This window comes from Acipenser ruthenus, chromosome 18 (assembly GCF_902713425.1).
Source record: "Acipenser ruthenus chromosome 18, fAciRut3.2 maternal haplotype, whole genome shotgun sequence".
NCBI lineage: Eukaryota > Metazoa > Chordata > Actinopteri > Acipenseriformes > Acipenseridae > Acipenser > Acipenser ruthenus.
This window is the reverse complement of record NC_081206.1, coordinates 13,881,891-13,897,519: the sequence shown is the minus strand read 5'-3', so window position 1 is coordinate 13,897,519 and position 15,629 is coordinate 13,881,891. Positions and strand designations below refer to the sequence as shown.

At 40.2% G+C, this 15,629-nt stretch overlaps 1 protein-coding gene across 2 annotated transcripts in view; it reads left to right on the top strand.

Moving 5' to 3' along the window:
• LOC117422011 (sushi domain-containing protein 6-like) overlaps positions 1-15,629 on the top strand; it is a 47,623-nt gene that overhangs the window by 4,700 nt on the left and 27,294 nt on the right. For both annotated transcript variants that reach the window (XM_058991240.1, XM_058991239.1), the window contains exon 2: positions 1,239-1,401. In XM_058991240.1, coding sequence (XP_058847223.1) covers positions 1,281-1,401 — 121 coding nt within the window. In that variant the 5' untranslated portion in view covers positions 1,239-1,280. The remainder of the gene's footprint in view (positions 1-1,238; positions 1,402-15,629) is intronic.

The window sequence follows — 15,629 nt, the reverse complement described above, 5'->3', positions numbered from 1 at the left end:
CTGTTTTGTTGAGCAATGGTTTGTTCAGGCGAGAGTTAAGGTTGCATGGCTGTACAGAAGTGCTCCAGTCATGTGATGTGTTCCCAGGTTCCAAAACAAGGAAGTCTCTGCTCGCTTGGTACCATTCCAGAGCTGGGTGTGGAGCTGCTTATCAATTGCAACACTTCACAGCTGCATCTTTCAGGAGTGTTACCTAGAGTGGAAAAACAAAACACAAGAACAGGAACCGTGGGTGACGGGGGGAGAATAAAAGAGCTTACTGTACCATAACTTCCTTCATCACAAGTAATAATAATGCAAAGAACACACCCACACATAGGTTTTATACCAAGTACACACTGTTTTATATGTGGCCCTTGTGACACAGTGCAACAGCATCATGCAGATCGCTGCAGTTCTTTGGTAGCTCTTGCACTGTTCACCATTGAGAGACCATACTCAGTAAAATCTGGTAGCCTTGTACTGTGAGGCATAATGATCCTTCAGGCACATAAGTTCATTTCATTCACTTTTTATAGATTTAAATAAAATAACAATACTAAATACCTGTCAAAAGCAATGTATTTAATCAAATTTATTAAGCATATTAACTGTAAATACTATAATTTTGAGGATAACCTATTTAATTGTACACAAATTCTGTATTTTTAACAGTGTTGTCAGAATTGCACACAAGCAACAGATCCTTTGTAAATGACTTGCTTAATATAATATTTTATAGCAACATTTCTGCTAAAACCTATTAGAATTGTAAATACTTCCGAAGATACAGTATTTATTACCACCCGTCAGTGGGTATGTGGTAAAGACACTGGAGTTTTGCATCAAGGGAATTACTGCTCATTCAGATGTGATGCTGTTTAAAAATGTATCCGCAGAAGCTGTTGGTTAACAAAACATTAAGGCTGCTTAAAAAGTGTTCAAGTTTGTCTCAGAAGCTGAATGGATTACCACAGGTCTTGTTTTTAATCGCATACCTTTTTTTGAGCTTTTTGATTAAATACTGTTATTACTTTGATCCCTGCTTTGTGTGAGAAAGGCTAGCTCTCTGCATGTGTTCTTATCACCTGCTCTTTCTTTTAAACTAAGCACAGTGTCAAAGCTGAGGTGAAGGTGACCTCTTCTGTTCACCACAGTTAAACTATCTGCGTGTTAGCAGAGTTACACAGCACTGCACACTTTTGCACCTTGTGTGACTGCAGTACATGGAGGTAAATGTTCCTTTTTTCTGTTTGCAGGTTTAGCCCGATAGGATCTCTGCTTTGCAGTTGGAATAAAAGATGTGCAATGGAATGGTAGCACCAAAGACAAGATTCCTCGTCCACTTCCTTACTGTTTATGACCGACTCTTTGTGTCCCTAGTAGTGTTACTGGCTGTCGTATCCCAAGGACTGGCATCAGGTAATTGAATCATTTTTATATAATCTCTGTATACCCTTGCTGGTGACTATTGCTGGATGCCTAGGGGAAGCCGGAGCCCCTGACATTGTAAAGAAACTCTCCCCCTGCCGCAGGCAGACTGAACACAGCTGCTGTCAGGCAGCAGCGAATGATAGACACCTCCTTGTTTGTACAGAGTTACTGTAAGGCTTATCAGATATGATGTAGACATCAGTACATATCTCACATTGACATATTTGGCTATTACAGCCTTTGTATGTATGTTTGTTTGTTTTAGTTTCCCAGATACATTACTTGTTTGTATATAAAAAGCAGAGTTCCTGTTAGAGATTGTGCTCTTAAAAGTTTATTTACTGTAATACAAGTTTCAGTTATTAATCATCCCTTAGCTGGAACGTGCAAATGTTGTCTGTTGTGGTTACTTCTTAGTAAAGGAGAAAATGTGGCTGAGGGCAAACAAGAAATAACAATCTAATTTTTAAAATGAAGAAATCCCATCACTGTAATGCATTAATGCACATTTGTATGGTTTGGTTCAGACGGGAATTCTATTTGAATAACTAATTCAGCGTTTGGTTGAAGCTGAAACTGGTAAACTGGGTATAAAAATATACATTTAACCAACGGGTGATCTCCAGGCTAGATAACAACTTGTTGCAACCGGGATTTGAACTAGTTCCCGATTGTGTGACTCGCATGCACTCCTGTGTGGGAGTGCTTTACTGAGAGACAAGCTTTTCCACAGATCATATAGGCTACCTGAAGGCAGGTTGCTGTCTATCTTGCTTTAGCAGAAATGCTTCTGACACATCAAAGCTAGCTGTGCACCATATTGCTTTTAAAAATCCCCAGTTTTCACCTTCTAGGGTTAGGATCACTACCTTTACTGAGAACCTCTCCTTCAGTTCTGATGGAACTTGGTGAGGTCATTCTGTATCATCTAATGTTTTGTGTTGGGAAAAGCTGCAGTGGTAAAAATATATCTATTTTTTTTAATGGAGTGCAAATTAACCATTAGTGTTAATATGTAATTGATTACATTGTGTATTGTTTACTATACTGTGGTGTAACCGGAGCGGTGTGGAGGGCAGGTGTGGTGTTTAGTTATTATTATTTCTTAGCAGACGCCCTTATCAGGGCGACTTACAATTGTTACAAGATATCACATTATTTTTACATACAATTACCTATTTATATAGTTGTTTTTTGTTTTTTTTACTGGAGCAATCTAGGTAAAGTACCTTGCTCAAGGGTACAACAGCAGTGTCCCCCACTGGGGATTGAACCCACAACTCTCTGGTCAAGAGTCCAGAGCCCTAACCACTACTCCACACTGCTGCCTTAGTGCAGTAATGGCTAATGCTGCTTCATTGTGAAAGCACAGATGCAGTGTCCCGTTTTAGGGATTTTATTTGTGGCTGCCTTATTTTTCTTTTTGAAGTAATTTGCAGAAACGGTTCAGACTCCCCAGTGTATTACACAGCTGTACTGAATTCAATGAGCTGCTGCAGCATGAGCGCCACGTGAGGAAAAGCGGATCAGAGTTTGCAACCCGAAGGTTAAGATTTATTTTAAAGTTACATTTATTTTAGCTAGCTGCCCGCACATACACAGAGTCTAGTGACGTACTCTCCGGGACTGCGTGCTGTGGGCTGGTTCATACTTCTGTCGTAGATGAATGCGAGACGTCAGGCGCAGACAGCTATAAAAGCTGTGCAGCTTCACTTCGACCATGCAGCAAATGTGGACATTTTTCAACATTATACGACCCAATGCGATTCCAGGTCGCAGACGCACAAGAAAAGGTTGTGGATGACGTAATTCCAACCTTTCGCACAGGGTCGGAGAACCTCGACTCTGACCAGAAATTATGTCGGAGTCTGAAGTATGCCTTATGCGTCCATGCATCCAGTTACAGTCTGGTGAGGTACGCACTAGCTCTCCGGGATGGTAAAGTCAAAACATAAATTCCATCATTTGTTTGTAAAGCAGATAAGAAGGCACACCACTGTATAAACGCTATATCTTGGAAACCACAAAAATGTGATCATGTTTCATGATGGACTTCAGGGTGGCCTACTTTAAGGTATTGTCATAAAACAAATCCAGATTAAAGTCATTACTGCAAACACAGCATAGTTTAATTAACTACACAAATATTCATAGAGTGAATTACAATTCAGTTAAATAATTATAGCAACTCTAGATACTATTTTAGATCAAACAAATTGAAATAATATTAGTCTCTACAGAAAGGAGCATCTTCATCTGAAGGACAACACTTTATTCAGCAGACAGTGGCCTGCACAGAATACTAGGTTGCTGACAATGCAGTTCTGTGCAGAAAGCATTCAACAGGATGTGGTATCTATTAACTCAGGGTATATAGAAAATAGAGGCTTTAACTCCATTCATATTCTACCGGCTTCACTTGTGCAGTCCACAGTAGGCCCTTAAAATGGAAATTAAAGCCAGTTAAAATAATGCATATATTAGACCTTGGAGGTCTGTTGAAATGATTGTCCAAATGTTAAGTTAAACAATGTAAACTTTCCTATCTTACACTAATATACAAAATGAGTGACTGACTACAAGTGACTAGTTTCAAATGTCTGTGTCACTACATTGAATCACTGGCTTGACTGGAAAACAAAGAGCTTTAGGGGTTTAAACCATTTTTAAATACCAGTTGATATACAGAGTCACTGTTAAATTAATATAACCGTTTCAAGCATAACGTGGTCACTGTCTAGTCTTTAAGCTACATAATTACTGTATTAACTATAATTTGTAGCAGCACTCACAAAAAAAAATAATCTTGCAGTTCCCATTGACTTGACCCTAATTGTGGTGTTCGTGTATTCTTGTATGCAATTTTAAAGGTGTTGGTAAACTGCATTTTAATTAAATAAATGGAATTCAGTTACTGAGACGTAATCCTTTCGGTGTAAACCCCTTCCGATATTATTGTATCCCTGTTTTCTACCCAGTATCTATGTTGCCACACCGCTGCATCCGACTTAACAATCCATTCACACTGTGGAGTCGGATGCCACTTCTCACCAGCCCATCCCAAGCAGCTGTACCCTGGAGGCAGTGAACCTCCCCCCTGGCTGACTGCTAGTGTGGGAAGGAACTCGAGGTTCTCACGCACAAAGGGAAGAGACAGGCTGAAGTTCCTTTTCCCATGTAAGAAATGAGTTTGCATAAAAAGAAGCAGTGTGGAAAGTCAGCTTGTGTTCAGTTTATTTATGGATTTACACATATGGACTTGCAGTTCCTATTACTCAGTTTGTGTTTCTCTTCAGCAGTGCATCTTGGGTACTCTATCTGTCTTCTGGTTTCTGGGTGCAGGGTCCTCTTCGTACCTTTTTGTATTATTATTATTATTACTCCTGGCTGGCCTCCCTGCATCCGCCACCCGTCCGCTCCAGCTCATCCAGAACTCTGCTGCTCGCCTGGTGTTCTCTCTGCCTCGCTTCGCCCACGCTACTCCACTACTCCGCTCGCTCCACTGGCTCCCGATCACCGCTCGCATCCAGTTCAAGACTCTTGTACTAGCCTACAGATGCCTTGACCAGACTGCACCCAGCTACCTCCAGACCCTCATCTCTCCCTACACCCCCACTCGACCTCTCCGCTCCGCCTGCACTAGAAGACTGGCTCTACCTCCGCTACGCTCCCCTGCCTCCCGAGCCCGCTCCTTCTCCACCCTTGCTCCGCAGTGGTGGAACGACCTTCCTACAGATGTCAGGACTGCCCAGTCCCTGACCACATTCCGGCGCCTCCTTAAGACTCACCTCTTCAAACAGCACCTGTAGAACTCCTCTGTTGTATCCTGGGACACTATCACCCTTCATTTAAATGCTTTATTTTGCTCTTATCTGCCCCCTATTTTACTGCATTTAATCCTGTACTTCAGAATATTGTAATCTGCCAAGTGTTTAACCTGTAGTATTTTGTACTTAATCATATCCTGATGTAACTATCACTATTTAATCATATCCTGATGTAACTTTCACTATTATCTGCTGTATTATTGAATTGTGGTTTGTCACACTTGAAAAAATTATTGTATTTCTTGCTCTTATTGTATGACTTGTATTGTAACACTTGAATGTATTTGTATTTGCTTGCGATTGTAAGTCGCCCTGGATAAGGGCGTCTGCTAAGAAATAAATAATAAAAATAATAATTATTATTATTAAAGCTGGCTTGTTGCCACTGCCCTGACTGGGACTGCTGGACCTCTACTCTAACCACAACTGCCTGTCTGCACCATTGTTCCCGTTGCTTGTGAATTTATTTAGCAATTGCTTTCACCAATATTAACACACATTATTAGAATAGTGGACGTATTAGGCAAGACTCTCATTGGCACAATTTAAAAAGTGAAAAGCACACCCACTAAGCTTTTCATTAACTGGTTATTGTTGGTTTTTATTCTTTCTTTCTTGCGTGTGAAGCTCTTTGGGATCCTTGTGATGAAAGGTGCTATAGAAATGTAAATTGTATTGCAATTATGTTTGTGTTCAGCTTTTTATCCTCTGGAATGTATTGATCCAAATGCTACCAGCGAGGCTAACATACCACAAGTCACATCATCAGGGCTGCAATCCAACACAAATCAAAGTGTGTGTTTTAACCTTTTGCACTGAATCACAGGTGAGTGAGTCAGGTATCTTTATTAACATTTCAGGTATCTTTATTAACATTGGGTTTGACCTCAAGGATGGCTTGTGATGGCATGTACAAGTCTGGGGGAGTATCTTGTTCCTTGAAATTGATCTGAACAGTTTCAACTGCTGGAAGACATGGTCTTCTTTTCACCATCCTCTTCACTAGATCCAGCAATTCTTTATTAGGTGGGAGAGTTAATACAAATCTACATTTGTTTGCTTCTCAGGAGGATGGATAGATGTCAGAACTTGTGGGCATTTAATTTATGCATATGATTCATTATAGCCACCTGAATGACCCATGGTACGAATCACCTAAATCAGCACCACACTCTGTGCTCTGGGCTCTATGGTGGTATCATTCAAGCAAGCTTGCACAAAGAGTCTACCACGTAGGAGTGTTACAATGTGTTTGTTGTAGTGGATGCGCACCATTGAACAAACGTAATGCTACGGACGTGTTTGAAATGAAGGTGAGCAGCACAGGCGGAGTGTGGGAGGAGCCACAGTCTTCAACCCAGACTGACAAAAGGCCAGCACCTCACCATGTGTGTGGAGGAGCAGCTGGGCCCCTTGCACCATCCCGGGGCTCCAGAGACACTCCTTTCATTACCATCTGAAAGAGACGCCACTGCCAAGGGAGGGCGGCTGTTTAAAAGCTTGAGGCTCAGGGGAAATGGTTCATTAGGTTTTATAATGATTAACTTTACATAGAAACATGTTTTACCTTTTTTTTCTTAAATCTGGACATACTGTAGAATAAATAGTGTCTCGCAATTTACTGAACACATGTGGCTCCTGTTTGTTTTACTGTAAATGTTTGTTTTTGAAGCAAACTGAGCAGTCTAACCGTATGCTACATTGTATTGAATTTCCTGTTTAAGGTGTGAGATCCCAGTGCTGAGGTTTTGATAGTGAATGTGTATTGAGCTCCCTGGATTTGATCCCAGTTGTGAGCTCTCTGTATTGAATAAGCTGGTCCTTGAGTTCTATGTTGATTAGTTGGCTGTCTCTCAGATGCCAGTGCTGAGCTCTTCTTAGATCAAACATTGGAGGTCTGTTTGCTAATGCGGGTAGAGTCTGAAAGTGAGTTTGTCAAGTCCAGACAGGATGCGATCTGCGCAGTACATGCCTCCAGTGATTACAGCCTGCGGCTCAGGAATGAGATCAATCTTAGTGCTAGTCTGCTTGCTGGTTATCCATTGTCATTCTAATGCACACAGGTTGAGAATCTTCCTTTTTATCACAGATCTGTCCTTGAGATCTAGTGCTGGAAAACAGCCAGCAATGTACGTTTATGGGACTGAAGCAGTTTAATTGTGCTACTGGAGATTGCACTGTAACACAGAATCAGGCACTTTGTAATGCTGTTGCATTGTCTAGCAACGAATGAGTTTGCTTTTCTCTTGATTGTATAATGCTTCATTAATTGAGTCCACTCACTGTGGGGAAGCCTGTGACTGGTTCACTCCCACCTCATAATTGTTACACAGGAGTTTTAGAATTCCTATCTGATGTCGAGCAAATAAAAAAGGAGGTTTCAGCTTCTAGTCAAACCCGCTCCTTATATCACTGCTATTATCACACTTCGGTTAATATCAGTCGCATGTATCAGTAATAAGCAATGCAATACTTACTGTGGGTCTATATTTGGAGTTCCAGGCATATTATTTATGCTTCCCAATGTTTGTGTTTTATTTCTTCTTATTTTGCCAGTTCCATCTATTCTAACTATTTTTGTTCAGTCCCTTTAAGTGATATTTGCATATACAGTATCCAGCACTGCCTGTTCTAAAAATAGTTCAGGTATTTCAGAAATGTAGTACCTTATGAACCATGGTGAAAATATCAGCTTGGTTTGTACTGCATATTTTCAGTACAGACAGCCTGTATGTCATTTGTTTACATTTTGTGAGCTATGGAGGAGGTTTCATATGACAATCATAACTTGGAGTAAGTACCAAGGTTCCGACAAATATAGCGTTACACGTCCCCACGTGTTGTTACAACTGTTTAAATATAGCGTTACACGTCCCCACGTGTTGTTACAACTGTTTAAATATAGCGTTACACGTCCCCACGTGTTGTTACAACTGTTTAAATAATGTAGTTTCTTTTCAAAGCTCTTTTCAAAATGTCTGCTGTAGTGCACTGATACTGTAAGGATTATTGCCCACATTATCAAAAAGGTAACACAGCAATAATGATCCATGATGTGGACCGGAAACAGAAGCGCCAGAGCACTTGTTATGTTTATTTATTTATTTTTTTCCTGCAGTGATTTAGAGGACATATATCAATTACAGGTACGTTATTTAAACAGTGGTAGCAATACGTGGGGATGTATAACACTATATTTCAATACGGGTGAACTGTGGAAGAATCTAGCAACCTAATTACATGATTTCAGATTTTCCTTTCAAGGACAGATTTGGTTTTGCTTGTGTAAGAAGATCCCGATACTTGTACTGGGGCACTCAGGCATCCAGCAGTCTTTGCAGTGGTGATGGTGTCTCACGGAGGCTCTCAGTTGTTCTGGGGCACTCAGGAATCCAGCAGTCTTTGCAGTGGTGATGGTGTCTCAGGGAGGCTCTCAGTTGTTCAGGGGCTCTCAGGGATCCAGCAGTCTTTGCAGTGGTGATGGTGTCTCACGGAGGCTCTCAGTTGTTCTGGGGCACTCAGGAATCCAGCAGTCTTTGCAGTGGTGATGGTGTCTCAGGGAGGCTCTGTTTCAGTTGTACTGGGGCACTCAGGAATCCAGCAGTCTTTGCAGTGGTGATGGTGTCTCAGGGAGGCTCTGTTTCAGTTGTACTGGAGCACTCAGAAATCCAGCAGTCTTTGCAGTGATGATGGTGTCTCACGGATGCTCTCAGTTGTACTGGGGCACTCAGGAATCCAGCAGTCTTTGCAGTGGTGATGGTGTCTCACAGAGGCTCTCAGTTGTTCTGGGGCTCTCAGGAATCCAGCAGTCTTTGCAGTGGTGATGGTGTCTCACAGAGGCTCTCAGTTGTTCTGGGGCTCTCAGGAATCCAGCAGTCTTTGCAGTGATGATGGTGTCTCACGGATGCTCTCAGTTGTTCTGGGGCTCTCAGGAATCCAGCAGTCTTTGCAGTGGTGATGGTGTCTCACAGAGGCTCTCAGTTGTACTGGGGCTCTCAGGAATCCAGCAGTCTTTGCAGTGGTGATGGTGTCTCACAGAGGCTCTCAGTTGTACTGGGGCACTCAGGAATCCAGCAATTAGACTTGAGGCATGGCCGGTTAAATCCAGAACACATGAATCCCTGAGGGCAAAAATGACATTTCTACTGCCAGAGTTTGTTTGCAAAAGGGAGTGAGATTATATTTGTTTTCCTTTTGTTAATCATTGAAACAAGCTACTTAAAGACGTATTGTCTAACTTAAAACATTTTGCTGATCTTGTTTTGAAAACAGTTTATCTTTTTCCTGGTAATGTCGCCTGTACACTCTCTTCTTCTACCAATCAGAGTAAAAAGCTTGGTCACATGGTTGTGTATAAATAGCCCAGTGTGTGCGTGTAAGTTAAATGTCAAGTGCACATACAGTACATCTGTATTTCTATGCCGTATACATGAAGTTTGCTACAGTAGAGGATACGGAAAGAAAATGAGCTGAATTTGCAGAGCATACAATTTGAATAATCTCTTAGCATGGTGTTCTGTTTATACCACTGATTTTAATTGTTGGTATCAAAAGATAACTCTCTTTTTAAAGGTACTGGAGTTAGTGTAATAGTAGAGTTCATTGAAATGAACTGCCAGACAACAGTGCTGTGTCGAGCTGTATTCTACTGTGTGTTTTAAATTGCTAAATCAGTCTGTACCGAAGACACTGGCTGTTCAATTTCTAAGGTCTATAATTAGGGGTCTACCTAATTCGCGATTTTGTGGAAATCGGGAAATTGAGGGGTCTTTTAGGGGCCAATGCATACCAGACTGGTACGGAGAAGAAAAAAAATGAAAATTTAAAATGAACTGCTGCACACTGTAGATAGGCTTTTTTTGTATTCCTTCGCAGTCCTGTGTGCATTGCATTTGGGCAAAAAAGGAAACGTCATTAGACAAATAACATTCTAGGTAGTTCGAAAATCTGGCGGTTCTAGTGTTAAGTAACTCGGTTTTCTATATCTTTTGTTTTTGTGCTGTCTCTTCCTTTGTTTACAGATGAATCCACACCACTCTGCAATGATTAGATTTGAACAATGTACATGCTCATTTCCCACTTGTACAGTACTGTAAGTCTTCCTGCTCATCGGCCTCAATTGCATGTTTGTGGTTGTATTAGGCCTTCATTTGGTAATGTGATTACTGTAGAGAATCATTTACACTAGTAGCTCTGCCAAAAACAGTTTTCAACTTGTATTATTAACCCACATTTTAATAACTATCAGTGGTGTAATCTAGTGCCCTCAGGTTTTTAACTGTCCCAGTTTCAGTGCATGAAATCGAGCTTCAGGTTTTTACCCATCCCAGTTTCAGTGCGTGAAACCGAGCCTCTGGGTTTTACCCATCTCAGTTTCAGTGCATGAAACCGAGCCTCTGGTTTTTACCCATCTCAGTTTCAGTGCATGAAATCGAGCCTCTGGTTTTTACCCATCTCAGTTTCAGTGCATGAAATCGAGGCTCTGGTTTTTACCTGTCCCAGTTTCAGTGCATAAAATCGAGCCTCAGGTTTTTACCCATCCCAGTTTCAGTGCATGAAATCGAACATCAGGTTTTTGTTGGATGGCACCCAGCTCTCAAGGAGTTTACAAGTGTAATCCATAAAGTCGGGGGTCGATTTGGATAAAGCTGTTAACAGCAGCTCTGATTGGCTGACCTTTTGTCCCTTTGGGAACTGAAACAAAAGGTATTATTTGTGCGGCCCATCTGTCGATGGTGGGGAGGGGCAGCTGCTCCCGTGGCTGTGGTCTTGGAGGGGGTGGTGGGGCATATGCTTCCTAGTAACCTGGGGGAGGGGGCTGTCAGCAGGGTAAGCAGTGTGATCTTGGTTGTGGAGATGAGAATTGATTGAAAGTCTGGCAGAGTGCTTTGGAACGAGACTTGTTGGGCATGATAAATAAAAGGCAATGCTTGTTCAACACCTGATGGTAAAGGTATCAGATTCAGCCATTCTGATGGGCTAGCCTCTATTCTAATGTTTGCTCCCCTTTCTGTTGCAAGTTCATTCTGAACATCTGAAACACTTCTAAATATGGGAGTCATGTTAAGACAAGTCAGTGAATGGTTAAACTCAGTCAGCCCAAAGCCTTTTGTTAGTGAAAGCTCTATATCAGACAGGACTGCAGCTGCTGCAGAACCACCTCATGGAAAGGAATAAATACCATAAAATTGAGGAATGTCTTTTATAGCTGCTGTGTCCAAATAAACCATGCTTGAAACTATCACGACATACGTTTTATACAGTAATGACCCAAAAGCGTAAGGATGTGTTCGTGATATCACACTTGTTTGTAATCTGAGCTTGCCATTTATAACAGTGGTGCCAAAACTGGAAATGTTGCTTTTTTTTCTTTTTTCTCATTGCTGCAGTTAAAATACCATTGTAAGTCAAGTAGCCATTAAAATGCATTAGTAGCAACTGCACTTTAAACATATCTTCACAAGTGGATTTTTATATTGAAGGTTTATACATCACATTTTTTTAATGCCACGTGAAGCTCCCTGAGCAGTAAAACTACATTTTTTCAGGAAGGTATTTTTCAGTTTTTAGTTGTACTGGTAAGGCATAAGGGAAAGCACACTTTCTGTAGGTTGTCTGTCAAACTGCAAGCTTGTATTTAAATAGTAGGTACTGTAAGGTTGATAGATACTAATTTGAAGATTTTGTTCTCAAGCACCTTAGTTTACATTACAACTTTTCTGTGACGTTGAAAACTCTGGGGTTTTCAACAGGGGGTACGGGTACCCTTGGGGCTACTTCTATGGGTCATAGGGGGTACACAGAATGACTCAGAAATGCAAACATTTTAATGAAAGTAAAAGAAAATATTGATCTTGAATTGATGTAATGGTATAATATATTATCACTAAATATTTCCTGTTTGTTTAGCAGCTCAAATGTTATAGTCTAACCTAGTTTCATCCACCTGTACTTGTGTGATTTTGATTGAGCAGATCTCCACTTTGAAACGGGCGTCTGCCGATACTGCCTATGGACAGCTCTGCGCTGCTCATGAACTTTACAGTTTTCAACTCATTGTGTAATTGAATACTAATCGGTGAAGCACAAGTATAAATTCTCCGGTAAACATAAATAAGTCACAATGCACATACTTTGACGTTTTTTGTTTTATTTCAGTGTGACAGCATTTTAGTAACAGCAGTAGCATCTGGTTGAATTTGTTTTCGGTGTTTGGTAGAGTACAGTACATCCAGATTATCAGGGCCAGATTAACCTGTGTGCAAATTCCTGCTAATGTACAATACCAAATGCTCCACGCTCTCTACCTCCTGGGAAAGATATGCCCCTAATCCTACGTCAGAGGCGTCAGTCTGCAGGGTAAAATGTATGAATCAGGCTAATTTTACGCATTCATTTATTTCAGTTTTAGGGCAAATTTAAAAACCTCACCTGTCTCAGATGTGCACAGTATGGCTCTTTTAGATTTTAGAAACTTTCCTTTTTAATTAGGGGGTTTAAATTTTAGAATAAAGGCAGGTAAAGGTAAATGTGTGTATTGCAGGAGGCTGCAAGAAGGGTTTAAGTCATGCGTTTTTTTCTCTCCCATTTATATACTGTGCGGAAATCATGAAATTAGCCCAATACCACAATTTTTAAATGTATTTTTAAGAAATAAAATACATTTTCATAATTTATTATTTGTATTTCATACAAAAAAATCGCATTAACTAAACTGTATAGCTCTGCTGTGTGCCTGCATGTAATATTCGCCATGCACATAGTGCTGTGAAGTGATTGCCATGTGACTACAGTATATGCAGTTGAGGCGGGAAATTAAAATACTGCACACTGTAAACAAGAATATGGATGTCTCTAAAAATGTGTCTGCAGCAGATTGCGTAAAGCAGATCCAGCAGGAGTTTACACAGCGATGGAGGTAAGCTCTTCTGTAACTGCAACTGCTTTACTTGTTCCAAAAGTCCACTGAAAACCGTGAAGCACGAAACACATTACATTTTGACCTGACAGAGGTGTTTGTTTGCTCAAATATTTCTTTAAAAAAAATTGGACAACCCAAACTTACGTAAATTCTTCAGACAGTGTGTAGCAAATGGTGGAGCGATTCCTTCATCAGCCCAGCTGAGACATGAATACATACCTAAAGTTGCCAAGTATCACAAGCAGGAGATTATGGAATCGGTAAAACAGTACTTGTCAGTGGTCACACTGACTAGTCGACTGATGCCCAAGATCAGTATGTATTACACATTGTATTTGTTTTGCAAGGTCTAAATGGTGAACATGCATCTGACGTAGAACTGAAAGCTGTCCTTGCAGATACGCTTTACCTACAGGCTGTTAATTACAACACCGTTTCACAAGATGCTGTGCATAGGGCCCCCAAAATATGGGTTAGCGTAGGGCCCCCTCGTCCTTCCATCCGGCCCTGCAGATTATCCTGTGTATTGTTTGGAGTCAAAAGTAGATACTTTTTCTTACTTGCAAAAGAAAAATGAAGGAAGAAAACAACATGAGAGTCTACAAAAAGTGCAAAGCAACAAAAGTTATACTGAGTCCATTTGGACCATTTTATACTGGCTTTAATAAAAAGTATATCATTGTTATTCTAGTTTTACCTTAAGGTTAATGTTTTTGATGTTGTAAAGTTTTATTGCAACTGTGGTACCATTCAGTGAATGAAAACTGTAAAGGGGTACTTTGAGCGGAAACCTTCAGAAGGGGTACAGTTTAAAAAAAAGAAAAAGAAAAAAGAAAGGTAGAAAACCCCTGTGGCTTTGAAGAGAAGGGGTGTGCGGGCAGATATATTGTTGATTAACGAATCCACAGAAAACTGGATTCATCAATCTAGCAGTTTGGAGTAGTGGTTAGGGCTCTGGACTCTTGACCGGAGGGTTGTGGGTTCAATCCCAGGTGGGGGACACTGCTGCTGTACCCTTGAGCAAGGTACTTTACCTAGATTGCTCCGGTAAAAACCCAACTGTATAAATGGGTAATTGTATGTAAAAAATAATGTAATTGTATGTAAAAATAATGTGATATCTTGTAACAATTGTAAGTCGCCCTGGATAAGGGCGTCTGCTAAGAAATAAATAATAATAATAATATAACCACAGTCAGAACAATTCAACAGAAAAGCGAATACCATTTTGTCACGCAACAATCATTTCAAGTTAATTATAGTATTACATATTTCAACAATTACTTAATTATAGTATGACACATTTCAAACATAGAACACTTGGAAAAGGGCTTGCAATTTCAATTTAGCAGTTTAAATAGTGACATTTGCTCATGCCAAGCCAGCCTTGTGAACATATTTTTGATGCTACTCGGCTTTCCTATTATACAAGGATGAAATCACCAGTCAGCGTTTGTCTACTTTCATTGAGTTTAACCTTTTTACTAAGTGTTTTGAAGTTATGGATTCCTATGCTGTAATTGTAAGTTATGAAACTTGACATTTCAAAATTGGTTTAAACCGCAATTAGGTTTTTATTACAGAGTAAGTAGCGGGGTTCCAAAACACATCCCTCGTCCCCCACATGTTGTTACAACTGTTTAAATAACGTACCTGTCATTTTTCTTTTCATTGCTATCATCCAGACAACATTTTACACTTATAACTAGTCTGTTTCAAAGCTCTTTTCAAAACACAGTAATCATGATGTGGTATGGAACAGAAAAGCCAGAGCACTTGTTATGTTTTAAAAAAAATAATAATAATAATAATAAATTATCGTTTTTCCTGCAGTGATTTAGAAGACAGATCTCAAACTCCAGTGAACTAGAGCGGACATTTTGAAAAGTGCTTTGAAACAGACTTTAAAGTTATAAGTGTAAAAAATAGTCAGATTGGTACAAAGAAAAGAAAAATTACAGGTCTGTTATTTAATTAGTTGTAGCAACACATGGGGATGTATAACAAGAAGCTGCTTGATGAGATTCTGGGATCAATAAGATACTAACAACCAAACGAGCAAGATGGGCTGAATGGCCTCCTCTCATTTGTAAACTTTCTTATGTTCTTATAACGCTATATTTTTCGGGACCCCACTATTTACTCTTGTGCTGGTGTTAATAACTACACTGAACTACAGTATTCAACAAATCAGTTAAGGGATCTGTCAAGCATCTGCCAAACTTAAATAATTGAATACTGTTGTTTTTTTTGTTGTTTTTTTTTCCAGGGTGCACAGCACACACACTCTGAAAACCCTTTGTTTTTATTTGGTTATGGTGATTGGTACAGTACATCTCGCCCACTATGTGGAATAGTTATGTTACCTGAAGGAGGGGGGATAGTTTATGCAGAGCTCCAGACTGCAACTGACTTTTTGGGTTTAGGTGCCATTGCTTTAGGTGTCAAAAATGCTGCCTCTCCCTTGG